Below are 20,072 nucleotides of genomic sequence, written 5' to 3' on the forward strand. Positions count from 1 at the left end.
CTTAAAAGCACATTCTAGAAATAAATCTTACAAAGAATACACTGAAACAATGCATGAGAAGACTTAGTTGTGGCAATTTCACTGGAGCTTTATTGCCTCTGTTGGTAATGAGAGGGATTGTAAGAAGTTACATTTGAACTTACAGAGATATGTAAATGATGGGTTTTTTTACTAAATATAATCTCGAGATTAAGTGTTTTATATCAGGGCACTTCTAATTTTGTACATATTTAATGTATAAAAACAGGTTACAAACTTGATGTTCGCCTTCTTTTTTTTCTTGACATTTGGCAAAATTAAATCGATCCATTTAAGGGGAGATCATCAAATTGAAGACATAAGCACTTACGAATTAAAGCAATCCAAGTAAGCAACTGTCTGCATTCTTAAAAAAAAAAAAAAAAAAAGAGAAAACCCACACAAATATATAAAGGAAAAAAAAACATGGCCACATCTGAGCACATTTCGATACAAAATATTCCCTGTAACCAGGTATTTTGTCCTTAGAACAACACCCTGTTAAATCAATGTTTCTTTCAACTTCAGTCACTCATTTTGAAAAACGTTTAAAATGCCACCGTAGCACAAATAACCCTTTTCTGCAACATAATTAGTCAAAGTTTTATGTATTTCTTTATAATTACACAGTAATTATAAGCGTGTAGTACCAAACTGATGACAATGCTATTTTGTTGAAAAGATCTTGCATTCAAAAGGAATATTCTTTAAAACACCACGGCATTACGCCACTCCCCAGTCTCAGACTTTTTTGAGGGACAAGTCTGTATTGGGATAAAAAGCAAGTCAGTTCTCCTCTCCAAACACGGCATTCTTGAACTAATCAACCTGAAACTGTACCAAAACCCTCAAGACAGAAAACAGCACGCATAGATACCTTGTTGAGCTTTTTTCCACCCCACCCCCCCGTAAGTTCAAGTCCCCATTTAATATTTACACAAAATTGAGAAAGGAAATACTGAAAGCAGCAAAACACACATTTTTTGGCATAGCCAATTCCAGTAGCTGGAAAAAGGTTGCAATGGTTTTTGTGGAACTGTATTCTTGAAATAAATGCATAATTGGATTTCCTTAAAAAAGCACTGCTATAAGGGGAGCTAGCCTTATGGTCAACTTCAGAGAATACAAATAAAAAATTTTTAGCAGTTTAATAGTCAATTTTTTCCTAAAATACTTTTAGCATCTGCATAAAAGTGTTCTGCTGTTCAGTGCAAGTACCAGTTACTCATTTCAAAAATAATTCTGGCCTTGTCATGGGACTATTTAGAGCATGGACTTAAACCTCTATCCTTACTTGTAACTATAGTCTTTTTTTCCTGGAGCTTGGTATTTTCCAGCTTGTTTTAGAGAGTAGTATTTATCAAATCTCTTCACAAGTAACTAAGTGAGGAGTAAAAGACCATGTTTAGCACAAAAGCAGCTCAAGAGCTCTTGTAATATTAAAAATAAAGAAGAATTGCATCTGATAAAACCTGTTTTGAACAAAACAAACCATTTAGTTAAATGCAGTAAGACAATAAGAAGTAGTGATGGATCAACAAAATAATTTAAGCAAACAAAGCCAGTGTAGTATTTTATATCTGATCTGTGCTTGTTTGGGAAAGCTTTACTCTTAATTTCTGTATTTGGCAACCACAGTGATATGTCAATTTCAGGAAAACTCAACAAAATGATTAAAAAAAAAAAAAAGGGTGTCATCCATAATGGCAGTACCTATATGTTATAAAGATTTAACTTACTTCTCAGGATAATGGTTTCAAAACCTAGATTCACATCACACTCACCAGCTTCTTGGACAACAGGGCCATTTGTTTCGCCATACTTCAACCATAAAAATTCCATGTCTCAATTTAAAATACTGTATTGTGTAGCAAACATTTAAGACGCAAATTCAGTATATTCAAGTTTTAGATTTCCACAGAAATGAAAAACCTTTCTTTGACAGACAGATAAGCATTTCAAAACTGTAATGAAATTTGATTTCTTAGATCATAACCTAGAGAATATTAGATTCTATCATGACGCACACAGCTTATCTCAATGACGCTCACTGAAGGCTGACTATAACGTTAAACACGGGTGCTTTAAGTGCACAGTAGTTGCGTCGTACTTCAACTGTTCTCACAGTCAGTTGATGTACAATCAAACCATTCAGATAGGCACCTAGATACCCCAGTATCAACAACCTTGCGTTTTCTTGGTTGTTTCTGTAATTGTTTTCACCAGATACTCAAGCTCACTTAGACGATACCTGTACTTTTCCAGAAAAGAAAAGGAAAAAAAAATATCGGACCCAGTACACTTAAATATATCACTTTTACAGGAAGTGCTATCAATACAGTCTTTGCAACTAGCCCCAAGTGTATATTTAAGGATTCTTTTAAAAATTGTTTTGTTGTTGATCTGTGTAATTCAGATGCCATACAACAGTTGTCTGATGATGACCAGCATTGTGCTTTATGTGAAACCAGAAACCTCAAAATAATTATAAAGCTTCTAGGACTTATGGGAGATGAAACTAGGGTGGTCCACCAAAAAAAAAAAAAAAAAAAAATCCATGATGAAATCCACAATGTTGGAATTTTAACGGGCAAGAGTGGTCCAGACTAGAAGAAAAGCCCAAACCACCAGTAGAAGAATGAAATATGATATGGTCCAAGATGTATCCTTAAAGGTTTGTCTCAACCCTCAGCCATATTGTGAGGATTGATCTTCAGTTCAGTCCAGCCAGCAGAAATTGACTGTGCAATTTTCCATTTCAGGTATTTGTACAGACTATGTACACTCTAGAAGGGTCCTTTAGTGCTACACTGTCGTACTTTTTGTCCCAGCAATTTGAGGGCGTGCAAATTCCACAAAGTCATCAATAAGAACTGGCCATGCCCCTAAAAGAAAAAAGAAAAAGACCAGAACATAAGAACTCAGTTCAACAAGGCATTCTTTTTAAAGCTTCAGATCTAAACGAATTATTTACTTTACAGTCTTAACTAGGTATAGTTTCAAGCAAAAAATTGTAATTCTATTTTCTTGCTTGAAATTTAAGACCTGGTTAAAGATTTCTACTTCCTTTAAGCCCAGTTAATACACATCCCTTTCAAGAGTCATACTTCATTCATCTTCCTGACCAAAAAAAGAAGAAAAAAAAAAAGCTGAAAAAAATTCTAGCTTACAACCGTCCTTGTTTTGGAACCAGAACCTGATCTCCAGGATGGCAATAGCTGCTTAAAAAGTGTTGAACATTGGATGAAGCAGTCTATGCTGTAAACAGCAGCATATCTTAACATACTACAGCATTTACTGCTCACAATTTGATTTTGCACGGATGTAACGCTCATCTGTTAGAATCAGCATACTTAGCCATACTTGAAAACAACAAAATGCACTCCGATAGCCAGCAATACAGTATAATGCCCTAGAAGGCTGGTATTACGCTATATATACTCTTCCATATTCCTTAGCAAGAGGTAGTTAAAATGCGTATCAGTATTTTATATGTTATGGGCAGCGATATCCAAAGAGGTCCCCAGTCATGTGCACGATGGTCATGTGAAGGTTAAAAATAATTGTGGGCTGGGTTTCCCCCCCCCCCCTTAAAATATTTTTATTCCAAATCATTAAAACATGTTTTCTGCCTTTAATCTTTCTGAACTACATTGATTTATTGTGGGCAGCAGCCCATTTGTTCAATGATGAGGGAATGAGAACTGTCCATAATTATTAAATAAAGTTGTAGAAGTTTGCTCCCCTCTGCTCTGGAAGTATCAGAAGTTTACAGTTTCCTCCACTCACTGAACTGATCTGCCGCCAACGATTGAAGGTAATTAGCTGTTCTTGGCTACAGATGGACTGGAAGAGGAAAGATCAATACAAAAGTTTACAAGAAACACATTTGGTAGGAAATAACTTATGTTTAGTAATCCCTGTATGCTGCCAGCTTCACTTTAATATTATTACATGTCCAATCTTCACATAAACTGAAGCAACCAAACTTAAAAAATACTCTCAGCTACGAAATGCAATAACCAGAGGACCCTACAAAGAAATGCACAGGCCATGAATCAGTTACTTAGTTGAAGGTGCCAAGAACTGCGCTGACAGAGAATCTGTGTTTTTTAAGTGGACAAATGTCAGGGTTTGTCACAATAATAAAGAATTAGTATCTGAGCTTAGACAGAAGAAAAAAAAGAAAACGGATTTAAGAAAGTTTCAGCATTTCTTTTTTAAACTTGCAGTAATAAACAGATGATCACAACATGCATTAAAGTAGCTCTAACTGGACTTTAGATCACCAGTGATATCCTAATTATGCTGTTACTAGACAGCTGCACCAAAGCAGACACACAGTAATAAAGGTAGCATAAAACACAGTTAGAAGTTAAAGAAAGAAAATGGAAATGTTTACCTTCCTCATCATAGTTAGACATATCATCTGCTATCATTGTACTAAAGTCTAGAAGAAGGTTCCAGGTATCCTTAGGAATTGATCTTTTATGATGTTCCTGTTTGGAGGGGTGGAAAATTTATATTTAAAAAAATAAATTAAAAACCCTTATACACATTCATTTTTACTGTCTCGGACGCATCCATATCCCCAAAACATATTTCTCTTGTATACACTACGAAGTGCAGTATATCTGGGATCTGGGTCAAAATAGATTATTTCATCTACTCAATAATTTAAACATATTTATCTTCCAAGCTTTGAAATTACTAGTCATTTATGTAAAGATTTAAACTTACCAACAAAAATTTGTTCCACAAGTCTAGAAATTTAAATCTTCCATTAAGTACTAAATTCCAGTAGGCAATGGCCATTTCTAAATCTGTAATATTAAACATATTACTCTTAGAGATATACATTTCAAATATATCATCTCCACAGGTATCTAAAACTAAGATGAACCATATATTCATAAAGGTGAAAAGAGTAATCTAATGCAAATATACTCATGGATCCTTTACAAAAAGGCAACCATAAATAAAGTATCACACATTTTATAGATTTTGATACTATCACTTGAATATAGAAGAACTGAAAATTTCCCATATTAATAGCTAATATATCCAAAATACGCAAGGATATTTCATGCGCCTTTTGCTATCTAACAATAGTTAAAATTCAGTGAAATATTTTTGTCTTAGAAATGCTATTGACTTGAAAAGAAAATTTGTAGTATTTTGTAGTAAGAACTGCTTTAATTTTTTTAATATATAAAATATAATTTACATAAAACTAGCTTTTTTATGATTTCATTTTTAGAGCAACCTCGTTACAGGTGCTGGCTTTGTAACATGGCTTTTGTCAAGTGTTCATTTCTGCAACCAGGTTTCCTTTTGAAAAAAATCTTTAAGTACTGTATAAGCAGATGGTTGATAGTTGGTTTGTTTGTTGGTGGTCTTTTTTTGGTTGGGTTGGGGTTTTGGGGGGGGTTTTGTTGTTTTGGTTTCTTTTGGGTTCCCCCACACACACCCCAAAGACTCCTGTTAAGTTCTTGCTTGTTTTGAATCTGTTTCTCAGGATGACGGAGAAACCTGAACTAGCACAGTTCGGGAACAACAACCTACTGCCTGTCAGGCAACTGCATGCTGCTGTCAACAGTGGGTGCTGTTAGAGTGTAGCAGTTAGAAAAAGAGACTGGTTAGTCTAGCACGTAAGGCAAAAAAACCCCACCCCTCACCTCCCTGGTATTTGCCAAAGGCTAAACCGACATGCATTTACTGTTTATTAGTGGCATACAGTAACATGTTAGCTGATAAAAGAAAGTTATATATCTGAGCTCTAACTCTCTACCTAGCATGATCTCCATTACCAGGAACTAACAAGGACCTCTGTACTGTATAACTAAATGCTACGAACTGTGATCTTACTGAATTCAGTATCCATCACCAAGTACATACAGTAACCCCAAAAGGCTACCTCGTTAAGTGACCTCTTTTTTAACAAAAGCTCTTATATATTTTGCAGTCTAGCAAATCTCTTCTTCCATAAACAATCCTCTTGTGAGAGCAGAGGCACATGATCAACTGCACCTCAGGAAAAAAAGAAAAAGAACGAACCTGACACAACCCAAGAAAACCACTCCCTTCCCCCAGACGCCCAAACTATTTAAAAAAACAGGGAGGTGGACCTTAGAGGTGAAATCAATAGCAAGCAAAACAAAGCATGAAGTCTGCATTGCTGGAGGGAAAATAAGTGGTGATGGGGGGAGTTTATGAATAGCTTAGTCTCTGATTTTAAAAGTTCTCGAACAGCATATTCACATTCTAATGCTTCCTGACCAAAGTAAAGAATAAAATTTGTGGAGGATCTTCCAGCAGCTGCAAAGGGGTGTGATTTCAGACAAAAGTGTAAGTTTGAGTTTCGAGAAGCAGAGACTAATTAAACAGAAGTCACTACTCCTCAGTAAATAAGCTATATGTGAAAATGACGACTTATTAAAGAGTTTAACAGAAGATTCAGATACAAAAATACGCACTTCAGCTTTCAACTAAAACTACTGTCTTTCTAAAAATGAATAGATACAAACTTCAGATTAAGCTGATCAGTTTCTCAAGGAAACAGATTAGAAAGCTAAGTTTTATTTACTTGTGATGCATTAATAGCAGGCATACCAAAAAATGCAAGCTCATCAAATCGCTGCATATTTATAGTGGTTTATAAACAAACACTATAAACAAATTCTGCATTTCGACATGCTTATACAATTTTGAGATTATTCTTGTGGGTAAGCAAAGGCCTTTAAAAAACAGATCTCAGGATACTGCAATCTCAAACTCATTAAGTGAGTCCAAACATGTAAAGCACAGAGACATAATGCCTTAGGACAAACTATATGTTTTAAAAGAAGTTTTATGAAATCACAAAATTTGAAAGTAAAGATATAATTTTAGGTTTTCATAAGAAAGTGAAAGATTACTCAGGAAAGTCCTCATGGATCAAATATGAAAGTCTCAAAAGATATGCTGTGTTTTGAGTTTTATCCAGAGAGATGCAAGAGAAGCAAACAATGTTTGAGATGAACATCAGCTAAAAGGTATTCTCAAATGATAGGCAAATATCACAAGAACTTTTAAGACATCCACAGTACTTACACGGTAGTAAAGAATTATGCAGAGGAAATGCGTTTCCAGAACTGTGCCTGAACTACTATACAATGTTTGGAAGATTAGAGACCAATATACATTAAATTCAATTTGCAAGTTCCTACAAGCAGTAATTTAGACACTCCAAAATTAATTGCCTTACTAGGAGCACTTACTTTTCAGCACTGTACTTCTCCCTAAATTCTTTTGCTTCAGGGTTTCCAGAATTATCCTGCCCTATTGTAAATTCATGCCTAGAAATGTGTATTTATTGGCACCAAAAGGGTTGGTAAGCATACGGATTTTAAGCTTAGTTCTACATCACTTCCAGACCCAGACTTAAAAAAAAAAAAAAAAGTAAAAAAAAAAAATGTTACACTACATATATGCTATATGAATCTGAGAAAACTATACTTGTCTTTGTCACTGTTAGAGCTTAACCTGCATAAAGAAGCTTTAAGATGAATGAGAAATAAAGCAAGGGACTTGGTTTTCCTGGTAAATAATTTTTACTGAAGTCTGTTCCATCTGGGGTACTCAAAAGATTCATTTCCATATAGGACTAGGGGAAAAAAAAAATTCAGAAAAAGAATGCAAGTCTCCCTTATACCTTAGAAATATGGAGAAGAAAATAAGAGGCAAGTACTACATCAAACAGTTCTGTTATTCTGAAGCTTTGAGAAAATATAATTAAAAATTATCATGTAACTATGATATCATTGTGATTTGTCATTTCACTTTTACCATCTTACAGGGATTCTGCAAAATACTCTTTGTTGTGTGAAGCTGTTTAAAGATTAAAAACAACATACAATGTTACAAAAAAAAAAAAACCTAACAAAACCCTGCAACTGTTCACATTGCAGAACTGATCCACACTTACACTCTCTATAACCTAACTTCTATCCTCTCACAATTCAATTACTGTCCACATTTTCCTTGTTGCAGCCTAAAAAAAAAAAAAAAAGACTTTCTACAAGAAATAAGAATCAGCCCATTCATTTATTTGCAGGATTCAGATCTGACTACATGCATGCACAAGTATTTTTAAACAGTTTAGCAGTGCTCTTTTAGCTTCTTCAAAGACAATGAAACTCACAATCCAATTGAAAACAAAAAACAGGATACAGAGTTAAAGAATGACACGGAGTCAAAAGTGAGACATGAAGCTTTTGCTGATTTACTTACTTTTCAATATTAATTTTAAGCCAGAAGTTGGTCCACATATAAATGACAACAAAACCAAAGCAGAATGCTCATCTTTTCACAGTGCATGAAACAGTTCATGCAAAAAGCAGAACAGTTAACTTAAGAAGTTAACAGTTACAGAGTCATGAAATACCAGTTATGGTTAACAGCTCAACTGCACTGTATATAAATGAATATGCATTCTGGTTGGTTAACATTACTGCCTGAAAGAAATTTTTGTTCCCTCATTTTTGCTGTTTTGAATAGACAGGTCTATAGTTTGATTGTTTAGTTCCATCCGAACTGTGGTGTTCTGTCATGTTTTTGGTGTTGGTTTTTGTTTTCCAAAAAAATTATTTTTAATAAGTGATTCTTCCACTTCACCTGTTATACTAATCAAAAGCACAATCAGCAGAAGAGCTCTGAAATAATGAAAAAAAAACATTCAGTGAACTGGGGGGAGAGCGAAGGCTGTAGGTAGGCACCTGTTACCAACAGCACAACAACAACAACAGGCATCAAGCCCAGTATATAAAAATCTATTTGCACTATTCCAATTCTATTTTGCCAATCATTTGCAAGCATTTTTGGTGTTACAAGACACTGTACAAGTGTACTTATATGGAAATCAGTTTTACAGCTTAAATTTATCCTAAAAGTGAAAAGTCAATCTGTTCAGTGCTGCAAATTCTAAATGGCATAATTATGCCTTTAACGTAAGACCATAGTCCATTGTGCTTACTGACAATTGCACACACTCTTAGGGGAAGAATAAACCCTCTCTCATAAAATTTTGTAGTCTATACTAATGATGCAGATATTTCTATCAATTCGAACACCTTAAATTGACATCTGTCTTTCACAACAGAGAGATGTATTTTATCCCAAGGGTGGCTATCTTTCAGACTCATTGGATCACAATAGTATTTTCACTTACTGCTTTAATCAGTCATTTCCCACATCCCATCAGATACCAAACAAATGTTTATGATTAAGAATACATACCTAAACCTTTCTGTCCCGGATTCTTTGCGAAGTTGAAAGTAAACTGATAAAAATCCTTAAATCTTCCTGGCTCTTTTAATTCTTGTTCCATTTTAGGAATCTGGGCCTTCAGTTTTTCTATGCTGTCACATCTGCATTTTAAAAAGCATGTTTATTTGTGTATTACTCATTTTGCCATAAAATATGAGTTATAACTTAAACAAAAATTTATAAAATTTTTGTGGAATACAATACGATTATCAAAACAAAATTCAGGAAGCCTTTAATTAGTCTGCACCTATAACAACAAAGAAATGAAGTTGTTGTATTTCTTCGCATTGCCATTCGCACATACTAGCTGACATATCAGATTCTATAATCCACAAGATCTTTAGGAAAATGTGATGAAGACTGCTATATTCTCATAAAGCAGAGAAAACCCAGGTATACTAGACTTCAAGACTGCAGACCAACATCCTTGCTTTACCTACTTGAGTAGCTCTATGGCAACTAACTGAAATACACAACCAAGGCAAGTAGCACTCAAAGTTGCCTGCCTTTTTTTGGTCACTAAGCATCTAGCACATAAACAGCAGATGCATTTTTACAGAGGCAGACAAGCGATGCTAGATTCTGAAAAGTCTCTGAAGTCTGAAAGGACAATGTGATTGTGAATTCCCCAAAATAGGACTGTTTCACCGTACATTCCAGTTTCTGACACTGGAGTACACTGTCAGTGTCTAATACTGCACACTTACCCTAGCTCAGTCATTCCATCCATGAATTCCAGCTTTGAAAATTCACACTGTGTTGCAGCTCGGAATTTCCATGCAATGATGAGTACAGTAATGCTGGCTGGGTCAAGAGCTAGATCATCACAAAACTGCTGTATACCATCTATACCAATTTTATTTTCATCTTGAGGATCTTTGGGATATAAAAGTAAGTATCAAGAAAAACAGATTTTTGAAAAAGCTAATTTATTCAACACGAGTATTTCAGATAAGCAAACATTTTCAAGAAGCCACTTTTGGGATCAGCCCTTATAAGTGAATATTTTAAAAACAAAATTAAATTAGTATTTCCAATGGTTAAGCTTTAACAATTGAGGAAGATACTACAATAAAGCCTCCCATACAATGAAGCTTATGTTATTTTCATTGAGAGACGAAAGCACCGCAAACATTTGTTTTCTGCCGAATAATATGCATGATATTCTGACTCATTCCATAGAGAGAACAGTGGTCCTTTCCCACCACCACACTTAATTATTGGCATCTTTGGTAAGATTGCTGATCTGTGTACCATTATAAACAATTCTGCAGTGTCCATTTGCAAGCTGTACTGATACAATTATCAAATCTGCCCATAAACTACTAAGTTGACATTAGTTTTATGCATTTTCTGGCATCACCAGCATGCATGAGATTGGACACGGTAACCTCCAAGAGGAAAGTTACATTGCCCCGTTACCGATTCCAAGTCAGCCAGGCACACTCCTCTTTCCACGAAGGAATCAACATCTGGTCTGGAAGTGAGATGCTCACATTTCAAGTGCACTAACAAAGATCTACTAACGCAAGCCAACAAAGACTTCAGGAAAATGGTATTTGGATTATGCATGCATATGAAAACTGACAGAAAACGTAGCACTCATTTTTATTTTTCTTTTTTAAAAGTGCTAAACCACAAAATTTGTTCTACTATACTGCATCCACTTTATTTGTGGTAGGATATCACCAGTTGAACACTGGCTATATAACAGGTAAAGAGACTTTGTTTTCTTTTCCGCTCTGTTTGTAACTATCTGATAATAAGCACAAGGTGAATAAAAATTAAGGTAGAATCCATCCTTGGTATACAACCTTTCACTTTGTCAGGAACGAGTCCTGAGTGATGTGCTTTCCCCAGAAGAATCACCTAAAATCCATGTTAATCATTACAGTTTACTCACTGTACACACAACTCCAGTTCCAGACCCTAATCTTGTATAAATGTACATATATTTAGAGCACAAAGCAACTGCATGTAATCCTTGTGAAGTAGAAGCCTACATATATTCCCCTTCTAACTTGTATTATTAGTAATAGAAAAACAAAGCTGAAAGAGTCAGTTAAGATTTCCAAGCTTGTGAGCAAACAGCTGCAATGATACATTGTAATTAAGAATAGATGCATACAGCTAGGAAATAAGCCTTAAAACTCAGGGTACTCACCTTTGTATCTGTTATACAGTTGTTCTAACTTCTTTCTGTCCAATGATCCTTTAACACTCTCTCGTATATAAAGTTCAGGATTTTGGAAAAAGTTGTCTGTTGCAACATCTAACTTCCAGTCATTTTGAGACAGACAACTCACTGCTGTCTTTTCACTAGATTGTGTGAAGACCATAAACTGACGCACTTTATCCTTCTGTGATGATTTCAATTTGTTCTAGTAAAAACAGACAATACTGTAACTAGAAATGTTTTACTGGACAAAATAAAAAAATCAGTACTGTTAATATTTTTACATCAGTACCTTCTATAACTGCTGGGGCAGTTAGACACTCAGACCAGCAGTTATTTTCTCTCTTTTTTAAGATTTAAACTTACCTTCATTCTAGGTACTTTACATTGTAACAAAACTGAGTTAAATCATCACAAAAATCATGCTGGCAAAGCAATCACAGAAGTAAAAAACTGATATTCTTATCGCATATTTGGAGAGAGAGCTGAAGGGCGTAGCAAATTCACATACAGCTGTAAGATGGGACACCCTTCTATTTAAATCAATTTTTGTTTTTTAAAAGGAAAAAAATTCTCCTCTTAATAGAAGAATGCTACACCTACCCAAAAAAAGCAGTTGAGACGCCTAAATAAAGCCCATAGCTATCAAAATATTTGATACAGTAATTGCCTCAACAGATGCGTCGGAACAGGCTGTTTAATAGCTTACCATCACCGAACAAGAGGCTGGCATTCATTTAGTCCCAGCTGACCGAACTAACAGAAACACCAGCTTGTTCCTGGGTGCAAGACCACGCTGCCAGGAACAGGTTCTCTTGATGCGCCTCTTGATGGCAGCAAGAAACTAGGCTGGGTCATCCATTTCAGGGAGCTACACACCGAAATATCTTAAAAGTTTTTTTGTTTTTTTGTTGTTTTTTTTTTAAGAGATTATTCACTTTGAAGGTGCTTAACTCCACCTACATAATTTGCAAAACATTCCTGTGAGGAGGCATTGTCTCCATTTCACAGGTGCAGCAACTGAAGCTAAAAAAAAAGGGTAAGTAATTTTGCCGGAGGCAGGCGGGGGAGTGAGTAGCCAAGGTGAGAGCTCTGGAATTTCAGGCCTCTTGCCCAGACCAAGAGACATCTCTCTCTCCTCTAGCATAAAACTGAATGGAGAACTTGCTGCCAGTAATTTGTCAGCATAGAGTGATTCCCAAGGATATTTTTGATGACGAGAAGCACACTCAGTATTTCAAGGGTATTAGTTACACAAAACTAACTGCTGATCAGGAGAAAGCAATCATACAGCTCTTGCACTAAATTCAAATTTAGTTCTAAAGTTCAAAGCAAAAAGACTCCTAACGTTACAACTTGGCAAATAAAAGTTCTGACTTTTAAGTCAGGATCGGATTTCTTACATGGCACAAATATGTCATTTGTATTTTACCTTGCATTCTAATCAAAACTTGGAAATTACAATAATGAACAGAATATACAAGTGCATGGCTCCTTCTCAGGGAGTATGGGGAAAAAAGGCCAAAAAAAATCTCTAGACGTGATAAACTGTCCTTGGCCAAAGAATGAATAGTTTAGGAGCAGTATGAGCTCAAGCTCTTCATTCCAAAGGATAATTAGTGTCCAATCACATTATCATTAGAAAAAAGAACTACTGCTTCAGAACACAAATTCATCTGCCCTAAAAGTCAGAATCAGTTTTCTGCTACTTGATGACGGTGAATGTGAACACTATTATTCGTAAGAGTAGTTAAGTTACCAGCTTCAGAGTTACACCTTTAAAAAAAAAAAATACAAGAGCATCACATTTGGCTTAAACTGATACCCACCTAATATGCTAAACAGACCAATACCCTTTAATTTAAGATCCCTTTAAAAAAAACAAAATCCTCCCCAAACCAAAAAAACCCTACGTCTACAACACTTAGCTGAAGCCAAAATTTTAGCGCACACTGCAGACTTAAACACAGTGATATTAGTTAGTTTGTACTACTTTCAAAGTTACAATGTGTTGCTGCTTTATTTCAGTCTCTTGAATAAGTTTCTCACATTGGACCTTTGCTACAAACATGTTTCTGAAACTCAGATTTTCAAAAGTGGTTCCAGGCAAAGGTCAAGCCATCAGAGCAGGTCCTGCAAAGACCCACTGCTGACAAGTTGTGCACGCTTCGAGTTTCACAGCAGACAATCAGCACCTTACAATATTGAGCCCAAAGTTTCACAAAAATCACTTACGCTGACAAAGCCATGTGGAATGACTTCCAGAAGTGACTAATGCATTTTTAGTTCCAGTTTTTAAAAATATATTGTAAACTCAGATATATTAAAACAAACCATTGATTTATATCCCAAATGAAGATGAAACAATCCCAAGGCTAATTCTCTGCATCAATTACCAGCTTCCTCAAATCAGCTCCACACAGCCAGACTGCTGCATCACCACAGACTCAGCTCCATTATAGGGCAGTCACACTTACGACCTTAGCTTTTCTTTTCTTTTTTTGACAAAGTACATGCCTTTAATCACCAGTTTTTTGTTTGTTTTGTTTTTTTAACATGTACACATAAGTATGCATAGCCCTTTTAATAGTGAATATTCTGTAAAACCTCAAGAGGCTTTGTTCTGCCCTACTCTTGCAAGGGTAAACTCCAAAAGCAATGACATACAACAAAAAGTCAAGTAACAGGTTTACAAGGGCTTCACCATGGATGCCCAAGACCACAAAAGGTAGTGGGTTTTGCGTGTTGTCACATAAGAGGAGAATGCAATTTATTAGATCAAAAACTTGCAGCTTAATCACTTTTATGATAAAATTTAAATCCTACATATGCACATGAGATCTTCCTGTGCTTGGGGCTCCCTAAGTGATAATAACAATATAAAACCTTTTTAAAAAGAACATCGAATTTGCCAAGAGTCAAGCAGCTAGTGACACTAATCAGTATAGCATTCAGTAATATATTAAGATGCAATAAATCACAATGTTCAGCCATAATCTTTTTCTGGAATAACTATATTTTTTACTGGTCAAATACAAGTTTATTTTTAGTGAATAAGTGCCAAAGCCCTTTCTTCATATTTGATGAATGTTTCCGCAGAAGCTTGCCAACGTGGACAAGACAGTCCACCTCCTAAGTGACTGGACAACTCTTTGAAGGCCTACTACAGGACAGCAAGAGACGAAATTACTGCTGAGTTTTTATTATCCTATTTTAGCTCTTCTTTCATCACATTAAAAACCCACACTTCAAGCAGGAACAGGTTCCAAGCCTTCTGCACTTTTAAGGGCTATTTCTAGAAGCTGAGCTCTAACAGTCTATTATTGTTTTAAGTGTGCAATACAGAAGCCAGAGCACCCTATAACCTTTAATCCTGTAGTCATCAGGCAACAAATACCTTACACTGCAATTGTATGTGCTGTAATGCAATGCAATCCATTTAAAATATCTCAACTTTAACACTAGTTAAAAGGGAAGATAGAATTTTATTTATCTTTCTCACTAAAAATATACAAGTGAAAACCAATGGAAAACAAACACAACAAATTTTCTAGTAAGTCTTACCCCTTGGAGTAAGGGGAAAAGGAAAAAATCAGATCTGCAAGCCTTTGATCAAGTTTGTGTGGTATCCAAGCTACCTTTTATAATGAGGATGTTATAAGAGACAGGAGGCGAACTTACTTTTAAAACACAGAATAACTTCTTTAAGTGAAAAGCTACATTGTGTAGATTCTTAAAACTATAATAATTATATCTTTCCAATGAACATCTGATGATATAATATTAATTTTAAAATTAAAATTTGCCTCTCCCCATCAAGTACCAAATTTGATAATTCTAATTCAATAAACCATCCTTGACGGTGACTAGTATCAGATACTTTGGTGAAAGATTAAAAATAAAAATTAAAAAAGTACTTGGGCTTTTTTTCCCCAACTATTTTTTTTTCTGGCCTCTGACTGAAACTCCCCCAGTCTAGGGGAGTAAGCTTTCCCAGTCTAGGGAAAAAAAAATAAACAATCTGCCAACTCTGACTATATAGTTGTTTTTCCTTATCTTCTACACTCAATTTTCAGTCACCTCAGATTCAAAGATCAGCTCTGCACACTGGTCATCAACGTTTTCTGGATAGCTAATAGCCGTATGAGGGCTCCACTCTCCTGGATAATGTCCATGGGAAACAACAACAACCTTCGTCCCACACTGCCTGGACCACAGAGCTGAGGATTCCTACCAAAACCCTGTTCTTGGACTTTGCTCAAAGGTTATATGCAGCTGCCAGCTAGAGAAGCAGTGCACGATCAGTTTGAAGTATCCCTGCCCAAAATTCCTTATGGCCCCCAAAGACGACATTCACACAGTTACTCCTTAATGAGTAACTGCTTTTCACCTTTCCCTTCCCAGCCACTGCTTACAGATGATCTGACTCCTGCTAGTTTCACTGCTAACTAAAGGAATTTGAGCGATGTGACGTCTATGCTTCTGTTTCAGTCAGGACTCAAAGAAAAGCCTGTTAAGTTCTCATGCATGTGACAGGTAAAAAGCCTTTTCTAAAATAGTATCAACCTCCACAAAGTCTAGGCTTTTATACTACTGCATTTAAACTCCAAAGAGATCTGGCTGCAGGAAGCATCCTTGCACTTTCAAAGGACCCCAGTGACGTCCGTTCAAACACAGAATAACTTCAGCCCACACACAGAATAATGGACTTTTGCATGTAATAACCTTACAGATCATGACTGCCAGTTTTGTAGTGCCTTTATGCGACACTAATGGTCAAGAGAATGTTGCTCCCTTACAGTGTCTGAATCATTCCACGTTGGGCTGTATCCATGAAAGGAACGTACAAGACACCTGCAAATAATCTGGTTTACTGCTTGTATTCAACAAATACACGGCTAAAGCTTAAAAGGCAAAATGCTGAGTATTTTTCTTTGTTTGGTAAGAAAACAAAAGTTAATCACAACAACAGAAGTCTATGAATACACTGAATTACATTTTAATCCACCAACTGTGACAGCATACATGTATACTACCAAAAACCCCGTAAAAGCCAAGTAAAAGACAAAAGCGATTAAAGTAAATAGCCATAGTTTCTGTGTAATGTAAACAAACATGCCCTTCAACTATATTTTATTTTCTACAGTTTCTCGAGAAGAGGGCACACAAAGTAAGATCATCAGGACATTTTTAAACTTCTGTTTCAAACTGCTGTGAAATCCATTTGTCTGCAGTGGAACAGAACAAAACTTAAAAAATTTACAAGGTCTGTTGAGATATAAAATCCAAGGAAAAACATCACAAGCAAGATAAAATCAAAGTTGCTTTTTAAATCCTCTAATGTTCTTTTAGTGGGTAAAATCATTTTAGCACTTGCATATGGGCAGAACGTCTTGCACAGAAGATCAATATATAGCTACCCAGAAGAACACAGCAGTTGTAATAGTGTTTTAAAGTAATTCATGTTAACCTGAAAGGTGAAGGAAACACCAAAAATCAGGGCTTTTCCAATTAAAAAAAGGACAAAATAAAGCTGTCAGTTTTTTAGCATTCCTAACTGGTCCAGGGCAGAAGCTCTATTCAGCCATTAGAAGCTGCATTCATACCTTACATTTGCATTGGCACCATAAAACATGAGTAAAATATCAAAAGCTACATAATAAATTTCACACCTTGTTCTCAGAGTAGATCATATTCCTGAATAATTTTTTCATGGCTCTAGTTAAAAGTGATTTTACAGTACAAGTTCAAAGGGTTCCCTGGTAAGCTGGGAGAGGAAACAAGATCATGCACCATCTTGTCTAGCACTCAGACTACTCTGTCCTAAGCATAATGCCAAGAATCTACAAGTTTTACTATGGGACAACCAAAACACATTTAATATCAACAAACTACTACAGACATGAATATGCACCATACAAAATAGCCTTGCAGAATAGCTTGTTGAGTTAAACACCACATAACAATGTCATGAAATACAATAACATTACAGGAGACAGCGTCAGACGTGAAATTCTTGTAATACTAAATTTTTTTAACTTCCTGTCACCTGAGGTTTGCAATAAGAAATTATGTATTTATCAGCATAGAAATATTCTTCAGAGAACAAAAATTGGATAATATAATAGATAATGTAAATAGAGATAAGGTTAACATTTGGCTCTGGATAAAGATATGGCTACTCACACACTTGCCTTGATTATCCCACATAGTCCTAAATTCATTAAATCATTCAGAATAGTACAGGTAGTACTACAGGTAGTAGCTCTTCTCCTCACAGAAGATGGCTTAGAGTATAATGGACCAGCTTGCTGCTCTGTCTTGATTCGCAGGCACATTACTCGTCCTCATGATGAGATGAAGCAGTCACATACCAACAGACAAGGTGAAGGAGACCACTTCTACAGATGCTGCTCAGCTCAATTGAAAATGTGGCTAAGAGAAGCAGATTGCTATCAGCAATCCAAGGAACATTGCCAGGGTGGTGTACCTGAGCACTGGACAGAAAACACTTTTCAAGTTACCTAAATGGCCAGACTGAGCCTAACAGGCTGCTGTAATGGTCTCCCTTCCAGATATTAGACAAAGACATTTTGAAGCCAGGAAACCTTTGTCCTGAAAGCACTGGCCATACGAACACTGGTGAGACTAAGTCAGAGCCAGAAGCACTCTAACTGGCAGTACTGCATGGCTGAGTAGGAGTCAGGCCCCAGCTGCAGAAGCCTCTACCGCAGCATTTGCTGTGCTGGACATGCAACCCAGCCCCAGGAACCTGCCATAGCCACTGGAAGGACTAGCCAGAGCAGCAGCACATACGGGCAGAAAAATGGGATGTTGAATCTCATGTTTCTGGATGGACATCTTCAGATCTCTGTGAAGAAGTCTCCCTACTAAATAGAGGATTTTGACATACCACAAGTATAGGTACAGAATCCTATACCTGGGCACGAGAAACAATTCATACCAGTATTTACTACTTATAAAATCTGCAGCCTGTCATTTAGTCCCACTTCAGTGTCTATGTCATCCTTTCACCTGGGTGTTGGAGTCAACAAGCACAACCTGGAAAACAGTTGTTTGCATAGTGCCTAACAACTACGCTTGGGGCCATGACTAGAGTATTCAGATACTCCCTCCAATCTGATAAATACCAATCTATCAGTATAGTATTGTTCCACAGAGTATATCTGCCAGTTCTTCAGTTAAGTATTTCCAAGAAGACTAAGCAGATAGGATTCTGCTGTTTCTCACAAAAAGCTATTCTCAGAATAACATGCCTCACTATTTCTGTTATATTGCCACTTACTGCAGTATTGTTCAATTTAAATTTCTAACCACATAGCCAGCCAATAATATATGTATGTACAAGACATCAACTGTGTATTTTGCATACCTACACTGGATATACTGCGAGACAGCTCTAGGTGATTTTCATGGAAAAAAGTCTTCGCAAAAAGTTGTGTAACACTACTGCATAAGTGCTATCTGAGACAGCCCCAGAACTGCAGAATTACAATAAGACACCTCTACACTCTGAACTTTACCCAGACTTTAGTTTTAAGCTCCCATAAAAAATTCCAGTGAAGATCTACATCAAACAATTCAATTAAAAATTATACTAGTGACATAGTGACAAGTTTATTAGAGGTCTACATACTGCACCACTAATTTAAATTCTGGCTGACCAAATTTTTACGCCAACATAACTCCATCAGTTAAAGGTGATGTTATTTTTTTAATATGCTTTTACCACTGCTTGCCAAAATAATATTAACTGCAGGTGTAAGGTATCTTTATACCAATAAGTGCGCACCAGTAGATCTTAGACTCCCTCCTACACCCTTCCTAAGACAATACAGCTGCTATAGAAAAGTACTACTTTAAACTGTACAGGTGTAGCTAAAGCTGTACAACTTTTGTATACAGAGAAGGCCTATAAGTATGACTACAAACATGTTCCCTCGGGTGTATAAGACACTGTAAGGACCCCCCTTATTTAAAGCTAAGGAATGTCTTTTTCTTTTGTTTAGGTGAACAAAAATAGCAAATTTTGTTCCAACCACTGCGGTTTCCCTCTAGAAGAGGGAATGGACAAAGTCAGTTGATTTGAGAGTCCACAGCAAATCCTCAGCTATAAGGAAAAAAACATTATGGAGAAAATGCAAGATAGATAGGTCCTCCTTTACAACACTTATATGAATAGAAGCCTTACCAAAACCACATAACAAGTATCCAGAAATTCTCCAACATAATCCCAGTTCAAGAAGGATCAACATATCCGCGTTTCCCAGTGAACTGACAGTGCTTAATGGGCCCTGAGTCGCCTGAAATCCTGCAAAAAACTCCAAGTAGCCCCTGGTTTCTGGCAGGCCCCTGCACTCTCTCCAGTCACTGCTGCTCACCACCCCACACAGGGCACAGACCAAGCTGCCCACAAAACGCCTCTATTGCCCCTGTCCCGTACAAAGGTGCCTGAACCCTTATACAAAGTGCAAGCGAGCACTTCCTCGCCGTGAGGAGGCCTGACAGAGCCCTGCGGGCCGAAAGCCTCCGCGAGATCCCGGCGCCCCCC

The 20,072-nt window shown here is 36.4% G+C and overlaps 1 protein-coding gene across 1 annotated transcript; it reads right to left on the bottom strand.

Annotated features, from left to right (window-relative positions):
• Positions 1 to 62: 62 nt before the first annotated feature.
• DCUN1D1 (DCN1, defective in cullin neddylation 1, domain containing 1) lies at positions 63 to 11,793 on the bottom strand. Its single transcript, XM_009321719.1, has 6 exons — positions 11,489 to 11,793; positions 10,032 to 10,200; positions 9,295 to 9,425; positions 4,759 to 4,841; positions 4,421 to 4,517; positions 63 to 2,903 (listed from the first exon to the last, which is right to left on the bottom strand). Exons 1-6 carry the CDS (start codon positions 11,661 to 11,663, stop codon positions 2,824 to 2,826), a joined length of 735 nt encoding a protein of 244 aa, XP_009319994.1. The 5' UTR covers positions 11,664 to 11,793; the 3' UTR covers positions 63 to 2,823.
• Positions 11,794 to 20,072: the final 8,279 nt, after the last annotated feature.

This window comes from Pygoscelis adeliae, unplaced genomic scaffold, assembly GCF_000699105.1.
Source record: "Pygoscelis adeliae isolate BGI_AS28 unplaced genomic scaffold, ASM69910v1 Scaffold223, whole genome shotgun sequence".
NCBI lineage: Eukaryota > Metazoa > Chordata > Aves > Sphenisciformes > Spheniscidae > Pygoscelis > Pygoscelis adeliae.